Source organism: Rhinopithecus roxellana, chromosome 9, assembly GCF_007565055.1.
Source record: "Rhinopithecus roxellana isolate Shanxi Qingling chromosome 9, ASM756505v1, whole genome shotgun sequence".
Lineage (NCBI taxonomy): Eukaryota > Metazoa > Chordata > Mammalia > Primates > Cercopithecidae > Rhinopithecus > Rhinopithecus roxellana.
In genome coordinates, this window is record NC_044557.1 from 113783057 (window position 1) to 113807739 (window position 24683).

The following is a 24683-nucleotide window of genomic DNA, read 5'->3' on the forward strand; positions in this document are numbered from 1 at the left end:
TCAAGCTTGCTTGTCTATGCCTGCAGCTTGATTTTTCAGGCTGCTTTTTGTTAGAAAAGAGATTATTTTGGGGCTGCTTTTTATTAAAAGGAAATTCCACCGAGAACTCTTTTACCCTAACTGCCTAAATAATTTCTTTTTAGCTCCTGTATTACTATCATTTGACTTATATGCCAAGGAGTTTGGGTGGAAAATAATGATCCCTCCTCATCAGGAAGCAGATGCTCACCTTTGTGGATAGTCAAACTGACAGCCACAAAAATCCCCCAGCAAGATCAATGAGAAAAAAAACAACCTGTGATTGCTGAGTGCTAACTATATGTCAGGCATTTCCTTAAATCATTACCTGCATGGTTTTATTTCATTAGCCCAGAAGCCCTCTAATGATGCGCAGTAGCCGTTGTTCTCATTTTTGAGAAGAGGAAGTGAAGATTTGGAGATGGTGAAACATTGGCTTGAGATCTTCTAAGTGGCGAGTGGTTGAGGGAATTTGGAGCCTGTAACAGCTGCCAGACAAATCTGACTCCAGAGTTCATGTACCCCAGGGAGGAAACCATACTGCTGAGGAGTCCCACTGAGGGAGTGGGGCAGAGAGCGTAGCCCCGAGGCTTCCAGGTTCTGAGCAGAAGAACCTCCATCAAAGCACTCCACCAAAACACAGCTGTGTTGTCTGTGATCTTCTCTGACCTCGGCCCTCATAACCTTTTGCCTTGGCTATGGGTAATTTAATATGTCCTGTCCTGAACACATCCAACATTTCCATGTGTCTGACTTCTAATACCACATTCCCCCACTACCTGCTTCTAAACCTGATGATCCAGGCGTATTCTGGTCTTTGCCCATATCTTGAATGCAGTCCCTGTACACCCTGTGTCTCTGTACACCCTATGTCCAATCTACCCTATTTATTATTATTTTTTCCAGTATACTTTCTATTTTATTTTTTTTAAAGTGAGGATATAAAAATGAGATTCTTGAAGAAAATAATAAAGTGTTATCTTTGGAAGGTAAACTTAAAGGCACCTTCTATTTTGCTCTTCCTATACTTATGTACTTATTTTCTACATTTTCTATAATGAATGAGTTATTTCCATAACAAAAAAATGCTACTTACAAATGGATAAATGAAGACAAATCTTAAAACAAATCTTAATACCTATTCATCCAAAAAGCAAAGGACACTTTGCAAACTATTACAATCTACCTTATGCAACTGGCTGAAGATACGAACTTTCTTTGTCTGCACTACCCACTCCATTTCTCAAGAGACATTAACAACACACCATGATTGAAAAACTAGGGTGTTATGTGTTTAAAGAAAGGGGTTTAAAATATTTTATTAGAGAACACATATCAATATTAAACAACACTTAAATAGATGGCATTCATATTAATAAGGACAATATAAATTCTTATAATTTGAACAGTCACTTTGTTCAACAAATAAAATAAATTCATTTTTATCAGTGGGCATGATCCATGAAGTATATGTTTTCAATAATTTATTCATCTGCTTAGTACTATATACATTCATTTTCTTTGAAAAGAAACATAAAATCAACGTGATTGTTTATCACATCACATCATAAACAGATGGACCTGTAAAAATGGCGTGTAGAAAATTCAGAAACACTTAAACAGCACATTCCAAGGATACTGAGTCCATGTAAGAGAAATTAAACGCTTTGAAGCCATTGTAGTCAGCCTGGTGTCATATATATGCATCAATACAAAATGTTGCCACAAATTCAAGTATACTGATTCACACACATAAATATATTATTCTGACATAGGAGAGAATGCTCCCTTGAATAGTATAGCGTGCATACCAAACTCTCAGCACGATTCAGATTAACTTTTTTTTTTTTTTTTTTTGTAAAATGGAAGGAAAGGTAATGACATCGTCAACTTAGTCGACAAAATACCAAACCTGGAGAAGGTGGACGTAGTTCACAAACACTGTACAGTTAGAAATTGCACCATACATGGAGTCTTATTTGTCACAACAATTGTTAAAGGTTACAGAAAAACCATAGCAGCTAAAACCAGCCAGTCAGCCCACATTTGCTTCTGTGGCAACGTGGAAATGCTGTGTTTGTATTTTGAACAAATGTAACAAGGAGACAAGCAGAAACGCTGCAGCAAGCCAGGAAATGTCACTGGGTTCATGGTTAAATGGCGTCAGCTTTATTTACTGAAGTATAATTTTAATTTCACAGGCAAAATGAACCTCCAAATTTGTTTTCCTTAGCCCCAGCAAGTCAAGTCCTTCCTAACTGCTAGTTGATTGCAAAAGTGCAGCTTCAAGTCTGTCCCTTTTGTGTTCATTTCTGCGCCCCCACCTCTAGTCCATCAGGTTTCTAACACGAGCAGACGCTGTTTCATATGCTTCAGTGTAGCGTGAGATGTGACCCTTCCGTGATGTGAAAGTCAGCCTTTGGGGGTATTATAGTGATTCAGTTATTTTCTGTTTGTTGTTGTTGTTGTTGTTGCTGTTGGAAAACTTGTTTTTTAAAAACATGCTGCAGAACATCTTCTTGCTAAAAACAATTTCTCAATTAGTAGGAACACTGAATTGCCTTGTATATGATTTGCTTGTTTAGACGTCCAAAGCATTTGGTTATTCTTAAGAATTAGGCACTTCCATTCTTGAGCAAATATTTATTTGTGTGAAGAGAGAGAAATAGACCTCCTTTTTTTTTTTTTTTTTTTTTTTTCTGTTTGGCCATCCCACTGTAATGCTGCACCAGGCCTTGAGAACAAAGAGAATCAGACAACTGGAAAACCAAGGCTTTGTGATTTTCAGCCAAGCCAAACATGGTTACTCTGTCAGGAAAGCCTTGGACTCACCACCGACTGGCTGTTTCAGTGAGTTCTTTCTTGGCTTAAAAAAAGAGTGAGAAGAAGAGCAGTTGTGTGGTTTGCCTGTGGGGACTTGGGCAGTGGGGGTTTGTAGAGCCAAGTGGTCACCGTGATAAGCGAGACTGACTTCCCTGTGCCCTGACATTTGGGAGGAGGCAGCAGCCCCACCACACGCCCAAGGTTTACCAGCCCCTGGGCCTTTGCACAGATTCCTCCCTTCTTTGCAACTGTTTCTGTTCCCCACCCCATTGTGTCCTCCAAGACTCACCATAGAGATCATCACTTTTGAGAAGCCTAACTCTGCAGTTGACTGAGGCCCTCCACCAAGCTCCCATGGCACTGTATCAATATCATAGATGCTTGGAGGTCAAGGACTATGTCTCTGCCCTTGCTATTCTCCACCCCCTGGACTTGGGGCTGGAGCACAGTCAGCCTACACTGAATATTACAGAGGGAATAAAGAAATGAGAGAGCAGAGAGTGCAACAGCAGCTCTCTTTGAACAAAGGGGATTTTGTTTTGCAGCATGATTTTCATGTCTATGAATGTTTCAGAATTCAAGGGACACTGACTTTTACAAGTTAAATGTGCCTTTTTCCTTTTAAAAATATTTTATTCTGAAAAATTTCAAACATGCACAAACATGGAAGAACTGCGTGTGGCCTTGCCTGCCATTCTTATTTCATCTTTCACCCTTGCTTCTCCACTTTTGGCAATAAAACTTTAAAGCAAATTGTAAACATACTTCGATATGCACTTACCAGTTAAGAACAATGCCATTATCACATCCAACAAAATTTAAAGTAACAATCTAATTATCTAACATCTAATAGGACCCAGCCTCTTCTTAATTTTCTCCAATTACTTCAAAAATGTCTTTTTACACTTTGTTTTAATAAAAATCTAAATGAACAAGGCTTATACAGTATACTTGATGAATGCATCTCGTAAGAATATTTTAACCCATAAAAGTTCCCCTTTTTAAAATGCCATTTACTTATTGAAGAAACTGGGGTGCCTTATGGAATTCCTCATACCCTACACATGGCTGATCATTCTCAATGAACTTCTAGGAATGAAATGGGGGAGGGAGGTTGTACGAAACTGATTTACAAAAAATCGAGCTATTTGTCCCCGAAGGCTCTTTTCCTCTTGCCCTTTGCATTCATGATCATTCCTTAAGTTACTGTTTTTCTTGCATCAGCAACAGTAATATGTTGGATTTGTGCCTTAGTCAGATGGATTCTTGATAAAGAAATAAATCCATGTGACAGGCAAGGCTCCTGGGCTCCTGGGGTGGATTCCAAAGACAGTGGTTCACAGGATGAGTGGTGGGTTTGCTTCACTCGTGCATTTGCTTCAAATGCTCCCCTTCCTTGGGCAGTAAGGACAACAGTCGTGGACAGGAAGCTGGCTTCATGTTATGGGTGTGTGTCCCTTTAAAACACAAGGTAGACTAACCTTTAGTTAATCATGCATTTTTAATATCCTAGGCATCATGCATCAACGTGATCACAATTTTACCCTTTTGTAGAGTAAGAATTCTTACTCCAGACACAATGTGTCCATTTTCACAAGTTCAGACTTCGGTAGAGCGGGTTCTTCTCAAATTGAGGATCCCTCTAATTTTCTCATTAGCCAGGCTGGTCACATTCTGCTCCCTGTGAGATGATGCTTTTGGTCTTCTTTCTCCAAACACTGAAAGAACTGAACACTCTTCTTTTTAATTTGGGCCAACACCAATCTGTTCATCCTTGCAGCTGCTTCTCAAAATCCAGAAGACTGAAATAGTCATAGACTGTGTTTACATAAAGCAGAGTTGGGCCAAGAACCTCATCCCCGAAAGTGACTTTTTTCCTCTCTTTAAAACAATTTTGAGATTCTGAGTCACGAGAGACCATTTGGCAGGGAGATGGCAGCAAGTCCCTGCCAAATTCAGCCTCCGAGCATGGCTGACTGCCCCGTCAGCCTGAGTCGTGGTGAGCTGAGCTTGCAGTGTGGACCTCCCTCTGAAGCCACCTGCCTAGAAGGCTGCTGGAGACCACTTAAAGGGTGCCCCAGAAATGTCTAGACTCGACTGGCAGAACCTGAAATTAGAACTAAGATTGCGACCTGGAGCTTCCATGACAGTCTGGAAGTGCAGCGTCAAGTCTGTCCCTTTTGCTTCCATTTCCCCCACCGCCCACCTCTGCTCTGTCAGGTTTGTGACACAAGCAGATACTCATACGCTTCAATGTAGCATGAATCATGACCCTTGGATGATGTGAAAGCCAGCCTTTGGGGGTATTATAGTGATCTTCAACTTGCAGTGAAATCAAAACGACCTCTGTTCATGACTGGGAATTTGCGGTTTTGGCTTGTAAACATTTACTTCCAATAGTTGCCCAAGCCCGGAGGTGCTCATCCCGTATTTCCTTAGATGATGTTACATCTTAGTTTTGCTTCAAATGCTGTACTGCCTTCCAGTGGTCAAAACTACTTCTCTTTCCCATAACATCATTTATATAAGCACACGCACGCACACACACAAAGGCACACACACACACCTTTTCTATAATGACTGCATTTTATGTAGTGTCTTTCATAGGACAACTATGATAACTTAAAATACTTTCTATTGCTAAGCAAGTAGCCAATGTGAGGAAGATGACAAACACCAGCCTTGGATACTCTTGTTCTGACCTGTCTACAATTCAGAGAGCTTGGTGGAAATCTTCAAAGTCGTGCAGTTTGCCTGATTTTTAAAAGCTAAGATAAATTTTCCATGTGGGGTTATTTCCAACCCAAAGAAAATAGCGTGGTGTGGGGAATAACTGAGAGCTGGGATTTGGTGCCTAGCACATTGAATGTAGGAATGACAGGACCCGAGCCGCGGTGCAGCAGGTGCTTTGTGACCTGCTTTCTAATTACAGAGAAATGAATGTCTTCGGGTGGGCATGACCAACTCCTGGAAATGTAAACCTGAAGTGAGATAAAGAGCAAAGGAAAGTGAAGGACTTATTTTCTCTCTTCCTGTACATGGCACTTTCAGTGCTTGAAGATACTTTAAAGGTCATCTAATTTATAGTTGCGTCTTATTTAGATAGCATTTGAGAGGGGAGATGAAGACGGGAAAAGAGTGCTAGCATTTATAGGGGACCTGCTATGATTTTATAGCTTTATCAGCTCATAAGGCATTTCATGTACACAATTTTATCTGCTAATCCCATTTCACAGGTGAGGAAAATGGCTCAAGAGAGGTCACATGACTTGTTTAGGGCCTCTTAAATAGGTACAGAGATGGGGACTGCAATGAATCCCAGGCCTATGGCTCCCAGTCCGTCATCAGTCTTCTCTCAACACCATTTTCCAGATCCTTCCAGTCCCCTTCCTAGTTGGGAAGGTCACGTTTAGCAAGCTAAGCAGTGAGCACAGGAGAACACCAGAAGAACATACAAGAGAACACAGCTCTTTCCAGTCTTTCTCTTTTTCAAAACTCCCTGCAGACTTGACTTACTTTCCTCTTCTCATACCCATAATATATTTATTCTCTGGGAAAATATTTCTTTTGTAATGTGACTATGAAATCTCATACCTTACCATACCATGTGCAAAAAGCTTGGCATGTAGTGGATACTCCAAAAATACCATTTTTACTATTTAAACTTTATCTTTGTATAAATCATCATGGATGCATTATAGGGAGCAAAATGATTTCGTTGTTGGCAATATTGGGTTAAGTTTCTGTGTTAATACTGGAGAGTGAATTGCTCGTGACTTGTTATACCCAGAGATAAAAATAGTTTGTTTTCCCTCACATCTGATGAAGAAAGCATGTGTTTTTGATTCAGCTTTAAATGCTGAGGCAGAATTTCTGTTGCACAAATGTCAGCTCTCACTTGTTGAAGTTTAAGTATCAGGGTTGTGTATGATGTTCAGAAGAGGAAGTTGGGGCCAGACAAGCTGCTGGGAATGGAGATGAGAGCAAGCAACGGACCTCAGTTTTTATTCAATTATTTCCTAATAAAAGTTTGACTCTTTTTGTTTAAAGTATGTAGAAAACTAGCAATAGATTGTTATTTAAATATTTGTAATGCATGCTTTGATCTTAAAAATACTTCACAGAAGTACTTTTTAATAGCCTTCCTACTTGTCAGATTGACTTTGGGCATCCTTATTTGTAGATTCAAGCTGCTCATTCCCCACCACGTTCATCAAGATCCCCTCCTTCTCTGCTCTTCACAACCACTGTCACCTCTGCTATGACTCCAGGACTGACTGGGAGAGGCACTGTGGGGCACGAAGTACTCTACCTAATGCTCAGCTTTTGATTAATGGGCCACAGCCCTCCTATCTCTTGAGACTTCAGTTAGTCGAACTCTTTTCATTATGAAAGATAAGGCTGCATTTAGCAACCGGAATGAAGACAAGGGAGTGGAAGAAATGCAATGTTTAAAGATAAATCAATAAGCCATTGCTACACTTATTCGAACCTGGTTTTGGATGGCTTTTGGGCTTGATTGACCGAATACTCTTGTAGGCTTTTCCTTTTGATGTGATTTTCCCCCTGTCATTTCCAGATTGGACTAAAGTTGGTACATCACGTGACTCTAGACAGCAAGGGTGTTCTGATGTGATTGATGTTGTGGAAGCAGAAACACTTGCAACCTGAGAGTGCCCAGGGAGGAAGGAGGGGGATAGGAGGTCACAGCAGCATGGTGTCTTGCCCAGAAAACACAACAGCAGGTGCAATGCAGTTAGAACAGTCCTGATTCTTCCAAATGAGGATAAATGCTCAGTTGCTTCTCAGCAGGAACCAGGACAGAAGAGAATATATCACTCTGTGGCTGTCAGGGAAACACTGTGAGGCAATACAAGGGTCTTGGGTTGGGTGATTAAGTGGAAATGGCATGGAATTTTTCAAGAGGCACAAGGTGTGCAGGCCAGGATGCCCTGAGACCAGGCAGAGTGGGCAGCAGGGCAGCAGGACCGTCTTATTGCGCTCATGAAGGCTTAGGCTTTAAGAGTGGGAGGTGGTCTTCAGAAGGTCGAAATTAAGACAGCTTTTAGCAGGGCCTGGCTGTCTACATCCTCATATCAAATCCAAACAGTGCAGCTTCCTTTCCTCTTTTCTGTCTTTCTTAGGCTATGAGAAGAGTAGGGGAAAACTACATGAGGCTCTTTGGCACCCATTTTTTAAGCCAGTTGTGTGATACAGGGCAGACAGCACTGATACACCCTTAACCCACCTATCACTGGCACGGGGGCCCCAGTGTGATCACAGGGCTCTCATGTGGTCCTCAATGCCCCAGTTCCCAAGATTGGGCTCTGCTGTTGGTTCTTATCCCATCTTGTTCAGGTCTCACCCTCCTCTCGGAGTCTAGGGTCTGTCCTATTTAATGATGGGGCTCTGCTTCCTCAGGTGCAGATGTCTCTGGGTAAGCATATGCCCACCTGACTCAAGATGGCTGGGATTCCCCACTGCTGACCTGGGGTTCCCCACTGCTGTGCTCTGTACCCCTAACTGGGATCTTACTGTCCCTTAGAATCCTCAGGGTCATCAACTTGAGCCTTTCTGGGTGGATCTTCTGATGTTTCCAGGTCCCTGGGGACTGGCCTCCCAGCTGCTATCTGTAACTAGTGGTTGGATCTTATTACTTGTTCTGCTGTGCACCCCTCTCTCCATGTTTGCTTAGGGGCTGGAGTACTGTCATGGGCATGCTAAGTGACAGACCATTGCTGCCATCCAGGAGTTCTCCTCTAGTTGAGAAGACAGGACTTACATAAGTACAGTGTATACAAGGTACCCTTTAAAATATTTTAAATAGATATAGACTTTTAAAGACAACAGAAAAATTACAATAGACTACAGAATTAGTTGCCAAATACATTCTACAGACAATTGCTGTAAGAACTTGGAGAGAAATTGGAATGATCAGAAAGGGCCGAATTTAAACTTCTAATCTGGGAAAAGAATTATGGATACATTTAGTACTGAGCAGAAATGAGAGAGTGAGGAGAGAGTCCTTATGGGCTCAAATGAAGTCTCCCACAGATTCCTATGTTGAAGTCCCCAAGACCTCAGAATGTGACTGTATTCAGTGATAGTGCCTTTTAAGGCATGGTGTGGTTAAATGAGGTGATGAGGGTGGACCCTAATCCAATAAAACAGGTGTCCTTATAAGAAGAAGAAATTGGGACAGAGAAATGCACAGAGGAAAGACCATGTGAAGACACAGGGAGAAGATATCTATCTGTAAGTCAAGGAGAGATGCCTCATAGGAAACAACCAGCCAACGCCTTAATCTTGGACTTTCCAACCTCCAGAATTGTGGGGCAATATATTTCTGTTGTTGAAGCCACCCCATTTGTTTGTTATGATTGACTAGGACACTAATATGATGGGGCTGGAAATGCATGGAGCTGTGCTGTATCTGCAAAAGCAGGAGCATACTGGTTGGGAGAAGATCCTTTATTTAAAGCAGAAAAGTTCCTGGAACAAGAATATGATGAGTTGGCAGAAGGACTCCATGAACAAGTTCTAGCAGCAGATGGGCTGCTGGGGACAGGGACAAAGAGCAGAGCACCAGAAGAAAAGAACACCCTTTGCCTGGTTGACAGTTTTGCTTAGGGTATACATTCCGATGGGTTAAGCATTGCTCAATGCTATCATAAAACCAGCTTTACTTTATGAGATTAATCAAGGCCTGGAAGGCCCTCAGGTGCTTTTAAGAGGGAAAGTCAACAGGAAAGGAACAATAAGGGCAAGAGACAGAAGATGCAGAAGAAGAGAAAGAGAAGGTGACTTTGCTGGGCTCAGTAGAGACTTTTGAACCATCAGAGAGTGGTAAGAGGTGCACACCACAGAGGCTGATAGAAATACTGCAGCCACCCATTCTGACCACCAGCTCTTTTCTAAAATGCGGCTGCACATTGTGTTTGTACTTGGAAGTAATTGTATGAGAACAGAAAGGCAGCACTGCAAGCAGAGGGCAAAAGTCCATGGGGGCCTTCAGCGTGTCCTCATCCTCCTGGCACCATCTCCTGCCCTGGGCTCTCTGGAGGCTGTGGGCCTGGAGCTCACAGAATCAGGCTGACCTGGGAAGAGGATGGAGTTGCTGAGGGCAGCCCCATCTCGTCACCCAGAGCTATGCATGGAGCATGGATTCCATGGGAAATGGCACCCTCTGGAGCAAGGGCACCCACCCCAGCTTCTTCCACTGTTTGTAAGTTTAGCAAGAAGGGGACAGTGGAATTATGGAGTGGATGGGATCAGGAAAGGAGATGGGAAAGATGAAAGGGCACAGGACCAAGGCCAAACAGGGGACAAGGAAGGGAAGGGAGGGGAAGCTGCCATGTGGCATCAGCCCAAGGTGGCAGTGGTGTTATTACTGAATGGCCTCAGTATTTCCAGGTTCTTCCATATCAGTTCTGCACCCGTCACCGTCCATGCTCCACCCCAGAGCCCTGCTGTGGAGTCTCCTCTCTCAACACTGAACACCGTGCCCTTGGCTGCAGGAACTGCACCTTATTTCTGATTGGGAGAGTCTTTCTCTTCCTTGTTGCCCATCAGGACTGGAGAGAGGAAGGAACAAGAGGTCCCTCCAACAAAGTGTGTCAGCTCAGGGAAACATGGATCTGGTATTCCCAGGAGAGGGATAAATATGCTTCCCCATGGTAATATCATTTCTATTCCAGTTAGTCAAAGAAAAAGGAAAAATAAGAAAAGAAGAAGTGGAGAAGGAGGAGGAAGAGGAAGAGAAAAAGGAGGAGAGAAATTCTGCATCCTATCTGTCATTTGGAAATGCCTGTCATACCCAGCATGCTTTGTGAACCCCATGACTCTTATTGGTGAGCTCCAGGCAGGCCCTCAAATGCCCTGGTGTAGGTTGCCATGTCTAGGACTCAAGGAGTCAAGTGTGGCCCTGAAATTCTCTTGGGGGCCTCTGGGGACCTCCACTTGGGCAGGTCCCAAGGGTCTGGGAGGAATTTCAGGTTGGCCTTGCTCAAGAGGTGTGTATTTATTATTGCTACTCTTAGGGTCAGCCAGATTGTGCTGTGGGGGTTTCCCTGATGAGGTGAGGAGCTGAATGATGTTGAAACTCCCTGGGCTCCAGTGTACCTTCCTGCTCTACAGACGACAGCAGTGGGGGTGGCAGACGCTCACCTCTTATCCTGATGCCTGCTTGGAAGGTCACAATAATTCATAGAGTGGGGCCACTCTGAATATGGACTTGTCACTTTATCCAACGACTCAGTGCAGGCTGAGAACTTGAATTTAGCCAAGCGGAATTGTGTCAATGGCATATGAAAAAATATTTGTATGTTGAACACCGAAACCCATTGTTTAGCATCATCTGTGCTACACTGTTAGCTAGTAATGGCATAGATCATGACAGCAAATTATGGCCCATGAGCTCACTCCAACCTGCAGCCTGGTTTTTTGTTTGTTTGTTTTGTTTGAGAGAATAAGGGTTTTTACATTTTAGAGGGTTGTTTCCCCTCCCCCCAAAAAGGCTAAACAAATAAGAATGTGTGATAGAGACTGTATGACCCCACAATGCCTAAAATATTTACTATCTAGTCACATACAGAAAAGGTTTGCAAACTCCTAAGGTACATTAAATAGATTTTTATTTTTTGGTTCATCTGGGAACATCCTCTCCCTCCCCCATTTATAACAATGCCTCTTGGAAAAATGCTTTCTTGACTTTGAAATAGATGAACCCGGACTCCATCCAGCTTGTAAGCTGGGGACTCTCTGTGCCTCTTTTTCATGCCAAGTGCAGGGCGGGGTGCAGGAGAGGTTGTTTGCTGCTGCTGATGACCAATGGGTATGCAATGACCCACAGGCTGACCGGGAAAATAATTATTCCCCAAACTCCCTTTGGGACCTCTGTATTCCTGAGGACATTAAGGTGACAATCACTGCCTTACATGTCACCCTGTGGAGCAAACCAAGAGCCTCCTGCCCTGCATATTTCCTTGGCTCCGCTGCTGCCATCTAGGGAGAAAGAACAGAATCACCTGTGCTTGTCTGTCAGTCAATGACAGAAGCATAGACAAATATGCCCTTGGCCCCTAGAACAGTGGCATGCCGCCCAGCCATGGCAGAGATAAGGCGGGAGAGAAAGTGCCAATAGAGCTGGGATTATAGGTCAGGGACAAATGAGTGAGATATGAACGTCAGAGTGTCGAGAAACACAGTGGACCTGGGAAACATTGAGGTGTCATGGAAAAAGGAGTTGGAGGCTGGATTTGGGGATATTCAAATAAACCCTTAAATCTCCTACCTCCTCTTTTCTTTATATGCTAAAGTGTAGGTAATAATCTTTTCCTTCTCCTTCTACTGCACAGGGATGACTAAGATAGGCACAATTACTTTGACAAATATAAAGTGCTATATAAATGGACAGAAATAGTAAACTCAAGTTGGGATTTTCTGTCTTAGCTTTCTCTCTACCGCATTTGAATGCACGTATGGGATCCAGGCTTTTGAAGAAGTCAGTGCCTTCATGTTTTTTCTCCAAATACAGTGTATATTTGCTCTTAAATTTTCTGCCTAATTAAGTCTGTAGTTTTTATAGTTTAGTAATAATCATTTCCAGCTTATAACGTGGCTCCACTGAATATGATATGGAGAAAAAGTAAAGTAATAACTCCTGAGCCACACAAAAAGGAAAGGCAATTATTTTGTCTTTTGAAATGAATAAGCCACAATCTTTAGGGCAGTTCCTTGCTTATCAGTTGCAGCAAGGCATGACTCAACCATCCTGCTTTGAGCGATGTCTATGGTAAATCTTCCTGCTTCTAAACCCCTCCACCCCCAAACCCCACAACCTTCCTTTTAGGTGGGAGAACCAGTAATGCATATTTCAGCAGCAAAGCAGAAATGACAATTTCCTGCATAGAGTAGATAGGGCCCATTCTCAACCCCTCCTCCACGACATTTGGGTCTGGGGAGCATGAATGAGCTAATGCTGATGGGAACAGGGCTGGCGTCCTCCGCTGAAATCCTAACTTGCTTTTGTCAGCCCAGCCCCACAACGGTCATCTCCACTCACTCCGCTCCCAGGGGTTCTGGAGGGCCAGGAGGCCACAGCTGCCATTGCTTTCTGAAGATGGTGGGCACCACAGAAGCCTGGCTCAGCCCAGCTCCCCAGCACAGTCTGCAGACATGGAGCGGTGCAAACAGTGTTCCAACTGGGCTCCACTGGAGCTGTGCGCATGTGGTTTCATGGTTAAAAGTCCTAGTAGTGTAAAAAAAATCAGAGTAACTAACTGGTAAGCATACCTCTGATGTCTCCATATTTGCCTTTTCTGCTTTCTTTTCACTTGGTTTTTCCTTGGAAAGTTTACCTCCCATCTGCTTGGGTGCCCTTTGCTGATGAGCAGAGCTCTTTCTTTAATTAAGTCAACAAGTATTCGTACAAACAGGCAGCATCGTTTTTGGCTAAAGGACCTGAGCAGACCAGCCCCAGAAGCAATTGAGAAAGTCTGCTAAGCTCTGATTAAGTAGCCGTGATCAAAGAGTAAACAATTACCTGCCCAAGCAAATAGTTCCTAAAATGTTCTCACTCCCAGGTCTTAACCATGAAACCTACTGGGCCAGAAGGTCAGGATATCCAGTGTTCACTTGTGAAAAGAAATTAGGAACAAGTGATGTCACATAATACATAGCCATAACTTCCAACTGACTCCTAATTTTCAGACTGCCTAGGTCTCCAGCTATCTGGAGATCAACATTCTGAACTCTTTCCCCACGGTGGCATCATAAAATTCACATGCTTGATATGCCCTCTGCAATTCTTGGTGAAATATCTACAATCCATTCCCCTCTGTCCAACTAAAAAAATAGTTGGAATACAGGTGAGTGAGAGTGAGTTATGTTGTATTTGTTTTCATTTATTTTTAAAAGGGATGTACTTCCCGAAAGTGTTTCTATGAACTGTGGTTGGTCATCAATAACTTCAATACAACACCCGATATGTGTCCTGTCTGCAACTGCATTTTACTGTTCTTGGCCAGTGTGGCCCCTTCTGCATTCTCTTCTATGCTCATCTTCCCCCGAACATGCCATTAGTATGTCCTCCTTGCAAGGCCTTAATCACATTCCAGGCCATTAACTCCTAAAAATGTGGTGCAGTCTGATAGTTAGAAGTGCAGACACCAAACCCTTCCACAGATGCCCTGCTCTTGGGTTTGACTGGGCTGGAGATTTGGCAGCATGTTTACCGTGGTTAATTTGGAGGGAAATCCCAAGGAAACAGAACATTAAAAAGTTTGGATGTGGCTTGGCATTCTCAGCACATCCAATCCAAATGGGAAAACTTTTACCTCCATTCTCTTGAGGAAGGAGGGATATGGAAAATGTGCAGGTTGAGAATAGGGAGACCTAGGTTTAAATCATGGTTCCCCCTTGGCCTTGGGCAAGTCCTTAACCTCTCACAATGATGGGATTTTTATCTGTAAAAATAGGGGTAGCAGAGTTTCCAGGGAGTTTAGAGGCAATGGGTGCAAAATTTCCTGCAGATGCCTGGCACACAGTATGACCTAACAGAAAAATTTTAAGAGAATATTTATTTACCCAAACACTACTGTCTACCAGGGAATATTTATTTTTGAATATTTTGGAGAGTGTTAGATATACTATGTGACTACAAGCAGAAGTCCTCTTGGATAAGACATGAGAGAGGCAAAGGAAAGAAAACTGACGAGTAAAATGCTTTTCTGAAATCCTTGACATAGTCTGGGGAAATTTTTGAATAACGAGATTCAGGGTCTCTCTTAATGCATGCAGTTTGAGTTGCAGAATAAACTCAAAATTTCCCTATCCCATAATGTCGTGTTGATTTTTGTGATATTTAGACAATCCCAAAGCAACTACTTTTTATAACACATTAGAGAAGACATCGTTACTCTGGGTAAATTCCTCAAATTCCAAATAGAAGCAGTAAACATGTGAGTATAAATATGACAATCATTTGCTAAACTGCAACAATTTTAGATATTTTTTGGCATGCCTAAAGGTACAGAGATTTAGGGGGAATTAGCAAAAAGTAATTCAACTCATATATTGTTTACCCCACTTTGACTAAGTTTTGGGTGATGTTATCAATTTCTTGTAAAATTGGTGTATCATGCTATGGGAAAGGAAAAAAATGTTAAAAGTTTACCTCCCTGGAGAGAGGGAGCTGGAGAAGAGTATAGCAGACAATTATTTACGGATAGTTTTACATGGATACAATTGTCATGGTTTTAATCTGATGACCGAAAGATTATCTAGTTGTTTATTTAGATTAGATGTAGCATTAGTGCCAGATTTCATGTGTTTCTAAGCTTTCCCATATCTAAAATTTAAATGTGTCTGTAAAGGTGTTTAAAGGATCATTTCTAACATGGAACCATAATTTGCTGAAGAAAAATGATAATCATTCTTCCCATGGGGACGCTCTTTCTGTAAGGAGGAGTGGGGCAAGTGATTTTCTTATTCAGATTCTGGACCAAACTCTTGTCAGCAATGAAACTGATCTTTCCTATCAAGGCCAAAGAGAAGCAAGAGTTTGCATATTCAAGTTCTTCCTAGATGCCTGCCTCTATAATAGGACATCCACATCTGGCAGAGCTCTTATGGGACACACAGAGAGAACAGAAGAGTCTAAAAATCCAGCCAACATCTCAGTGCCAGAATCCAAATTCTGAACACAAGGCTGAATATGTATCTGGCCAGTAAGAAGACACTCTTCAGAAAAAGGCTGAAAAAAGAGTCACACTCCAGGTCTTAACACAACCTATAACAAAACTCAAATAAACATACAAACATACCCTCCATTGCAACGTGGAAAGAGATTTGTTTTTTTTAGGAGGATTTAAGGAAATTATCATTTTGCTGCAGGGGAAGAAGAAAAGGATGTTGAGGCCACTACTCTTGCTGTGAAGGTTAGAGCTGCTTTGAATTTCCTGGAGGAATTACCCCAACAGAGGAAAGAGGCTAGGCAAATGGTCTTTAGTTTTAGACCACTGATTGTTGTCAAGAATTATTCCAAAAACATAAATCCTATTTGAAATCCTTATTGTGGAATGGCAGCCATATATAATTTTTGCGTATAGTTACCATCTTCCTCATTAGTAATCTATAGCTTGAGCAGCCCTAATCTGAAAATCTGAAATCCAAAATGCTCTAAGATCTGAGATTGTTTGAGCACCGACATGACGCCACAGGTGGAAAATTCCACACCTGACCTCAGGTCTATGGGTTGTAGTCCAAAACAGTCAATTAAAAATATTGTATAAAATTACCCTCAGGCTATGCATATGCAGTGTATATGAAACATAAATGAATTTTGTGTTTAGACTTGGGTCCCATCCCAGAGATAATTTGAAAAAATCTGTAATCTGAAACACTTCTGGTTCCAAGCATTTCAGGAAAGAGATACGCAAGTTCTGTACTGACTTATTATGGTTTACAAAAATTTGGTACACATAAAGCAAAATATAGCATGTTCCCCAAGTTCTTGCAGAAAAGTAGGAATAGATGAAGTTGAGTTGACTACTGGATCTTTTTCCAGAACAAATGGGCTTCTATCAAAAAATGTTTGCAAACTCCTGCTTTAGACAGTTCTTTGGTGATCCATCAGTATCTCTCTGAAGCTAAGCATTAGTATATTTCAAAGTTTGGGAAGAATGTACTTGGATCATAAGGCTCATTCCAACATGCCACAGGTGAAGCTCATTCATTATGCAATAGTGAAGCAGATGAGAAGTAATGGGAGACAATCTTTTGCCTTTCAAAATATTATAAGCTCTGGATTTTCATAACAGAGTTCTGGAACAGGTAAGTGATTTGTCAAGAAAGCCTTTTGTAAGCCATGTTGAAATGGCTGTGCAGTAAGTGAACAGCCTCTCTCTTTGCAAGAAATTAACAGCCACCCCAAGCTCTTGATGTTTAAAGATATTAGAGAGAAAGCCTATCATCATCTGATCTTGGAACTGTTTAATGGATTTTCTCTCTAGTAGTTAAATTGAAAGAATGATGCTCAGGTCTACTGTCTTCTCTTGGGAAAAGCCATACCACCCTGGTTGGTTCTTTCAACCCTCTCCTGACCCCAGGATAGAGAATGCTACATTCTGAGACATCATGAGTGCCCCTCACCCTCATCTTTGGGAAATGAGGAGCAGCATCCATTCGAAGTGTAGCCAAAGGTAAACCTCACTGTCAAGTTTCCCTCAAGCTGAGAAATTGGATGTATCAGAAAGGGTGGAGTTTCAGAACTTGCTCTAAAAATAATGTGTCTGGATCTCGGCCACCATCTTAATGCTCTTCCTCTCTAGGCCCTCTCCCCATAAATGTCAAATGTGGCTGTCAGTAGGTTTAGCCTGAAAATAAAATCCCCTCACTTCCTTCAAGAAATAGCTCCAAACTTAGAGTGTGTGCTCAAAATATTCATGATGAAATCATAATCCTGTATTTATAGTCTTTTGGATTGTGCATGAAATTCTGTTTCCCATGGTGGTTTTCGTTGAAGCGGGCACAGAGTGACCGAGAAAGCATTAGCTGCAGGGAAATGCTGTTCCGTATCGTTCTGAACTGGTTGGTTGTGAGAAACCCTCCCTCTTCCCTGTGCCCTATCCACTGCCTAATGAGTTGGGTCTACCCCCCACCCCATTCCCAGAAGGTCCCCTCTTTGATTGGTCCTGTCTTGTCCTCCAAGAAAAGGTGGCCTTCTGAGAAGGAAGTGGGGTGGGTACCTAAGATTATTCCCCTTTCCTCTGCATCTTTCCTGTCCTAGACTTCCTCCCCATTTTCACTGAGGGAGATGGTGTGGACCTTAATGGTTGGAACTTGATGGTTCTTGTCAAGGCTGGGGGTTGAGGGCCCTACACAGCAGCAGACCTGCAAAAAGCTTTTACTTCTCACCCGGGCTGTGGTGCAGGAGGATTGGTCTTTGGACACTGTAATCCTGGCAGATCCACGGGGCATGGAAGAGAAAAATTTCCATTCACAAACGCCATCCGTCTTGGAGATCCTGTAGAAAGTCTCTCCTGATCCCACGGGGATGCGCACCGTGTCCTTGTGCTGCCCTTCCAGGGCCTGACTGGGCGGGTGCAGGGTGTAGCCCAGGGCATGTTTGGAAGACTGCTTTCTGCGGAGACACTGGATTCTCAAGACATTCTGAAAGGCCTTTTTGAACTCTTGGCTGGAACATGGGTATATGATGGGGTTGATGCAGCTGTTTAGATATCCAAGCCAAAATACTATTTTAAAAACTGTTTCAGAGGGCTTGATATCAGGGAAGAAAGACCCTGGAAGAAAACACACAGATTCATATATATTATTTGCAAGCCAGCAGGCCAATTGGCTAAGAAAACAATAAAACAAACATCTTTCTGTATTTTTAAAGCTGTTAAAATGATCTCAAACACATTTGAGTTTCTCATATTTGACTGACTAGCTCCTGTGACTGTCACTCTTTTGCAGTATCTTCAAAGACCATTCCTACTTGGTTCATGTGTGTCATTAATTACAGGAGCAGGCCCAGTGGATAGGGTTGCATTGGCTCTCAGTGACCAATGGCTGCTGTGAAGTTTTACCAAATGAAAATGTGAAACTCAGACTGATCCCACATATGTACATTGTTTTGCCTAAATTGAAAAGTAAGTTGGAACCCATGCAAATAATCCGTATTAAAATTCAGTTACCTGAACATGCCCTTTATTCTCTGATTCAGTGTTAGGTAACAGACACAGCCTCGGTGTTTATGAATTCTTCCCCTCTCGAATATTAGAATTGTGGATTTTGATGAGAATCTCAACTTTACACAGTATTGGCCTTGCCAATGTTGGGCCAGTGATTCTCAATCACTTTTCCTAGATGATGTCTTTTGACGTCACCTCGAGTTCCCTTTGTCAATATCCCTTGATGACTCCCAAATGTGTGTTGTTTGCTTCATACTCAGAGTCCTCCACAGCCCCTGGTCTGACCAGCTTTCTAATATGATTGGTTGTTATTTTTTCTCTAGCCAGACTCACTACACTTTTTCTCCAGGTCATTGGTCAATTTTTTTTTGTCCTCTCAAGTTGGGCCACTGTGTCCTTGATGCCCTTTTCCACCTTCTCTACCCACCCAAACCCTACCCATTGATGTGCATAGCAGGAACCCCACCTCAGGACCTGTCATGTCCTGCACAGAGAGTGCCATGGGGCATTTGGCAGCAGAAGAACAAAACTGTGAAGTCTTAAAGGGGAACAATCTTAAGGATTATCTCCTCCAATTACTCAATTTACAAATGTGAAAAAATGCTTATTTGGCCTTTTCCCAGCTGCCGCCAAGACTTGAGCTGAGCTCTTCTGAGCTGAGGTTGCCTTGGGGTGAGGCCCTCACTGCATCCAGCACTAGCACTATTCCGGGCAGCCCAGCCTTGCACTTGTCCACACCACAGACTCCATCTCAGAGCTCGTCTGCACCGACTCAGCCCTCGTTCTGCATAACGCTGAGGGGATCATCACAGAGGATAAGGTCAATGTCCTTTCTAAAGCAGCTGGGGTAAATGATGACGACTTTTGGCCTGGCTTGTCTGCCAAGGCCCTGGCCATTGTCAACATCGGGAGCCTCCTCTGCAGTGGAGGGGTGGGGTGGGATGACCTGCTACAGCAGCTGGTGGTGCATCTGCAGGAGGTCCTGCCCTTCCATCACTGCAGGCCAGGTAGAGGAGAAGAAAGTGGAAGCAAAGAAAGGAGAAACTGGAGTCTGATGATAACATGGGCTTTTTTTTTTTTTTTTTGAGTAAGACTATTTTATAGCATGTTCAATAAAAAGCTGAACTCTTAAAAATGCTTATTAAGGCCGGGCGCGGTGGCTCAAGCCTGTAATCCCAGCACTTTGGGAGGCCGAGACAGGCGGATCACAAGGTCAGGAGATCAAGACCATTCTGGCTAATATGGTGAAACCCCGTCTCTACTAAAAAATACAAAAAACTAGCCGGGTGACGAGGCGGGCGCCTGTAGTCCCAGCTACTTGGGAGGCTGAGGCAGGAGAATGGCGTAAACCCGGGAGGTGGATCTTGCAGTGAGCTGAGATCCAGCCACTGCACTCCAGCCTGGGTGGCAGAGCAAGACTCTGTCTCAAAAAAAAAAAAAAAAAAAAAAAAAAAAAAAGTGCTTATTAAAGAGATTGTCACAAACCTCATAGCTATAATACTGATAAGAGTGATGGATAAAGGGTATGGGACTCCCAGTCGAATGTTCTTTTTTCTCTGATTCTCAGACTTGCACGGGCTTTTACTAAAGGAGCTTTATGAATTATGAAATCCCAAATGTCCCTCTTCACTCCTTTCAGAGAAATTACAAAATAACATCTTGACTTTCCTTCCACCTCCTTTCTTTTCTTTCTCCACTCCCAAGCTCGTTTTCCTTCTCCACAGGCTTTTAGTCACAGCTTTGTGTACAGTTGGCAGAATGGCTTTGGGAAAGTCCCATGATCCCTTTGGGCCTCCAGTTTTCTTATCTGGAAAAGGAGTAGGTTGAATGGATGATTCCTAATGGCCCTGAACAATTTTGTTGTTGTTTCAAACCTAAGGTCTTGATTTTATGTCTTTCTTTTCTTCTCTGCTCTGTGGACCTATCAGAGTCATGACAAATTGCTGGTGCTCTTAAAATCTACTCTGGCAAACAGTGCTCTGAAATTAAGTCAAAAAGTTCATCAATATAAACAGAAGGTAAACTTAAATACTGAAGATCCCAAAGAAGACACAATATTGTGGTTGTTGATGGGAACATTTATTATCTCTGAAGCAACACTCCCTGCTAAGTTCCATGTATCTCAAATTCACACACACACACACATATACTCACAATGGGTGTTTATTTGGGGGGAAAAAAACATGTAAAGTGAGAAAGTTTTATTCTTTAGTTCTAAAGCTCTTCACATTGTCCTATAATTATAATAAAGTTTACAGTCTTTGAATGCCTGATTTGAAACAGGCAAGGGAGTGTGCTGAACACTTTCCATATGATTTAATCATCATTAGTAACATGAAGAGTTATGTTACTCTTCCCTGTTTTACAAATGAAGAAACTGTGGCTTAATGAGTTTGAATAGCTCAACTGAGGTCACTCATATAGTTACTGGTAGGTTTGAAATTGGATAGTGTGATTTCAGGGCCCATGCTCCTTTATGGAATCTCCAAATATATTGGAATAATACATCTCTTAGGAGGATAGCCGATGGGGAGTGATAAAGTGTGCAGCTAGGGGAAGCTGAATTGGAAAAATGCTTTTTCGAACCTCATCTGTGATGGAAAAAATGGCTAATGCCAACATGACTGATGGTTTTGTGCAAATGCGGTCAGTTCCAGAAAAAAATTTGCCTTACATTATGATACCTATATATTGTCCAATATTTCCTCCTAATAGTGACAGTGATGTGATTAAGGAAACCCATTTCACAAAGGCCTGCCTGGGCTTGTGCTTAATGACTACAAGAACGTCTGAGCTGAGCACACCAAAAACTCACCTTGTCTGGGAATGTCGCTACTCTGTAAATCAGCGAGGGAGGGGAGGATCTTTCCCTTATTTGAATAATTTCAATTTTTAAAAAAGACAAAAAATGCGCTCTGAATGTGAATGCTAATAAATATGATTTGAGAGTCTTGGAACTTCCCATAATTCCTTCAAGGACGCTCATTCTGCTTACAGAGCCCAGTTTTGCACTGATAAATCTCAACATTTCCTTTTAGTCACTTCCTTTCCATCCCATCTTTCCTTGCATGGCCCCGCTCTTAATTCCAGGTCTGGCTGACCCAGAGCCAAGCTCTTGGGCCCTCTCTCTAGTCTCTTGCTGTGTTCCTGTCTTCACAGGTGAATCCTGGACTCCCCCTCTCTGTACCCCACTCAAAACACTCATTTCTTCAATGTGGCTCAGGTATAGGTATAGGTATAGGGTGAGAAAGAGAGTTGGTTAAAACTCTAAGATCTGAATGTCACATACACTAAGATCTGAATGTCACATAATCTCTAGCCCTAACCCCAGGAATATTTTCTTTTTAATCCAAGCAAATCTCTAGATTTTGGCTTATGCTTTCAGGCCAGAGACCTTCTGTAAATGACAACATTTGGTTTATCCCATCAAGTGTGTGACAGCAGCCAGATGTGTGTAAGTCTAGCACGGATTTGCATGCTCCCAAACTGACAATTCCACCAGGGGCAGGTTGCAGGATCCATTGTCAGGCTTGGAGTATTCTTCCCTTGCGATTGGGAGCAGGTGCAGGGAGTCACGTGATTTTCTTTGTGCAGCTGCTGACTAGCTGGGGTTAGAGGAGAGACTCATAGCTGTGCTTCCTTCAGGAACTTTCCAAAGAGTGAGAAGAGACAGCAAAAGGGGTAGGCACGGTGGCTCACACCTGTAATTCCTGCACTTTGGGAGGCTGAGATGGGCAGATCACTTGAGACCAGGAATTTGAGACCAGCCTGGGCAACATGGTGAAACCGCATCTCTACTAAAAATACAAAAATTAGCTGGGTGTGGTGGCATGCGCCTGTAGTTTCAGTTACTCAGGAGGCTGAGGCAGGAGGATTGCTTGAGCCCAGGAGGTGGAGGTTATAGTGAGCCAATGCGCACCACTGCAGTCCAGCCTGGGCAACAGAAGTGAACCCCTGTCTCAAAAAAAAAAAAAAAAAAAAAAAGAAAGAAAAAAAAGGACAGCAGAAGGGCAGCTCCTCTCCTTATTGACATTATTCCCAACTACATATCTCTTCCTTCATTTTTCCTCTCCTAGGAAGGACAGATGGGGCTGGAATCGGGCTTGGAAAGCAGCTGCCTGGTCCTATTCAGGGTTCCCTCCTCCTGCTCTCTCCTTCTCTGCCCAAACCTTCGCCATCTGTGCCCGTTTCTCTGAACTCTGCATTAGTTCTATCCCCAGCCTCCATTCTTCCCAAATCTCTTTCTTCGTGAGGACTGGCAATGCTTTTTAGGGTGAGAAGACAGCTGGATAATGCTTGTCCCTGGCCTCCACCCATCAGGACCTAGAGTGTAAGGGCTGAACCTGGTTTACGGGTGGGTGCCTCTGATCCAGTCACTGGGTGGGGAAGTCCATTCGAACAGCCATCCGGCCAGCTTTGCTCACTCACGGAGCTCCAGAATCCAGTACAATGCTAGAGTCTTGAAGGCATTCTCCAAGTTTTTGCTGCATGGATGGCCAACCTCCTGACTGACGGATGGACTGACTGACTGAATAAATGAATGGCTGTGTCTCTGTGTTCTTGTCTTGGTTCTTCTTCTCAATGTGGCTTGGTTTTCTTCTCTGCTTGATGGCTGTAGCCTCATAGTCTCTCCCAACCCTGCCTTCCTTATGCTGTCTCATTCTCCTTTTTTTTGGCCCACCATTTATGTTCAGTCATTTGGTTGTTTTCTGTAATGTTATTTTACTACCATTTTTTCCTTGCCCTATCATCTGGCATCAGACCCTCTAGTTTTTCTCATCATGCTTCATAGGAAGAGATGGACTTCCAAATCACCCACATGAGAATAGGAGCTCCTATTTTTTTTGGTCACCATGGCTATGGTTTTTCTCCTCAACAATCTCTGCTTCAAGAGGAGCCAACAGCTCCTGACTTAATCCCCTAAACACCTTGCCCTGCAGCTCAAGCCATCCTTTGCATGTGAATTTGCCTGGTTTAATTCTTGGGCTTTGGAAAATCCCCACACCCCAAGGACTCTTCCTTTCACTGAGTTTCTTTCCACCATTTGCTCTGCTGCAGAATTTCTGCCTCTTTCTTGACACCTCTTTCCGGACACCCTGACCAACTTACTACTGGTCAGACTGAGGTGGAAAGAACAGGTGTTTATGGCCAAAAACCATCAACATTCTCATTCATGGAGATTCAGAATCCTCACTTCCACTGTAAAGGCCTCTAGATGCCAAGAAGAAATTGAAACGAATAATTTAAAATGTTGCCTCTATGTCTTTCCACTGAATGCTATATCCATTGGGAACATCTGACTTCATTTTTGAACTGGGGCTCATCTAATAGGCTTATGGGGAGGGGGGCACTAGGAGTCATCCCAGTAAAGGCTTGGCCACTAGTCACCTTTTATAGCTATAAAATTACAGCAGTGTTTGCCTCAATGACTCCAATACAAGATAAAACCATTTTTTTCCTGCCCATGCTGGTCCCCTCCATGAATTTGATACACCGGTGAGTACTACGGTTAGCTTCAAAAGTCGGTGAGAGTAGGAACTGAGTTCTCAAATTCCCATCCAGCACTGGTCATTAAAGCGTTCCTCCTTAGTTCAACTGTTTCTCTCAGAATGAGGGTGACTTGATATGGAAGCTGAAAGCTGTGAGTCAGTCTTCTTGGTTGCAGCCTCCAGCTTCTGTGCTTCATTTTACCCCCTGGAAAACTTGACATCTTAATGACAACTTTGAGAGACATTGGGCTGTGGTAAACCTTACTTAGCTGGAGTCGCAGAAGGCTCAAATGTGAAGACTGGCAGGCACTTTGAGATCAGCGCTGTCAACCTGTCCTTTACAGGTGAAGACAGTAAGGCTGAAGACGGGAGTAGTTCCCCAAAATCACACAACTGGACCCAAAGTCGGTTCCACCTCACCCATTTCCACTCCTGATCTTTGTGTGCCATTTAGCAACCCTACGATGGCACGGAAGTATTAATGGCAATATGTCCAGCTTTCACTGAATGGCAACAGGTTTTGCAGAGATATGGAGAAAGAAGAAAGAGGAGAGTAGTATCCTCAATAATTGCATTATTTTAAAAGTCAGAGTGTGCTGTTTAGAAGAGTTTGTCGGCAGGGCATCACATTCTGAGAATTGGAGTTTGAATGATCTCA

At 42.9% G+C, this 24683-nt stretch overlaps 1 protein-coding gene across 5 annotated transcripts in view; it reads right to left on the reverse strand.

Moving 5' to 3' along the window:
• Nucleotides 1–2053: 2053 nt before the first annotated feature.
• The window catches only part of ADRA1A (adrenoceptor alpha 1A), a 124572-nt gene continuing 101942 nt past the window's right edge, over nt 2054–24683 (reverse strand). For 2 of the 5 annotated variants that reach the window (XM_010378132.2, XM_010378131.2), the window contains one exon: nt 17626–18143. In XM_010378132.2, the coding sequence (XP_010376434.1) occupies nt 17626–18143 (518 nt within the window). Of the gene's footprint in view, nt 4318–11466; nt 13091–13413; nt 13679–17625; nt 18144–24683 lie in introns of those variants that run through there. The other 3 variants (XM_030938007.1, XM_010378133.2, XM_030938008.1) reach the window with 3 other exon arrangements.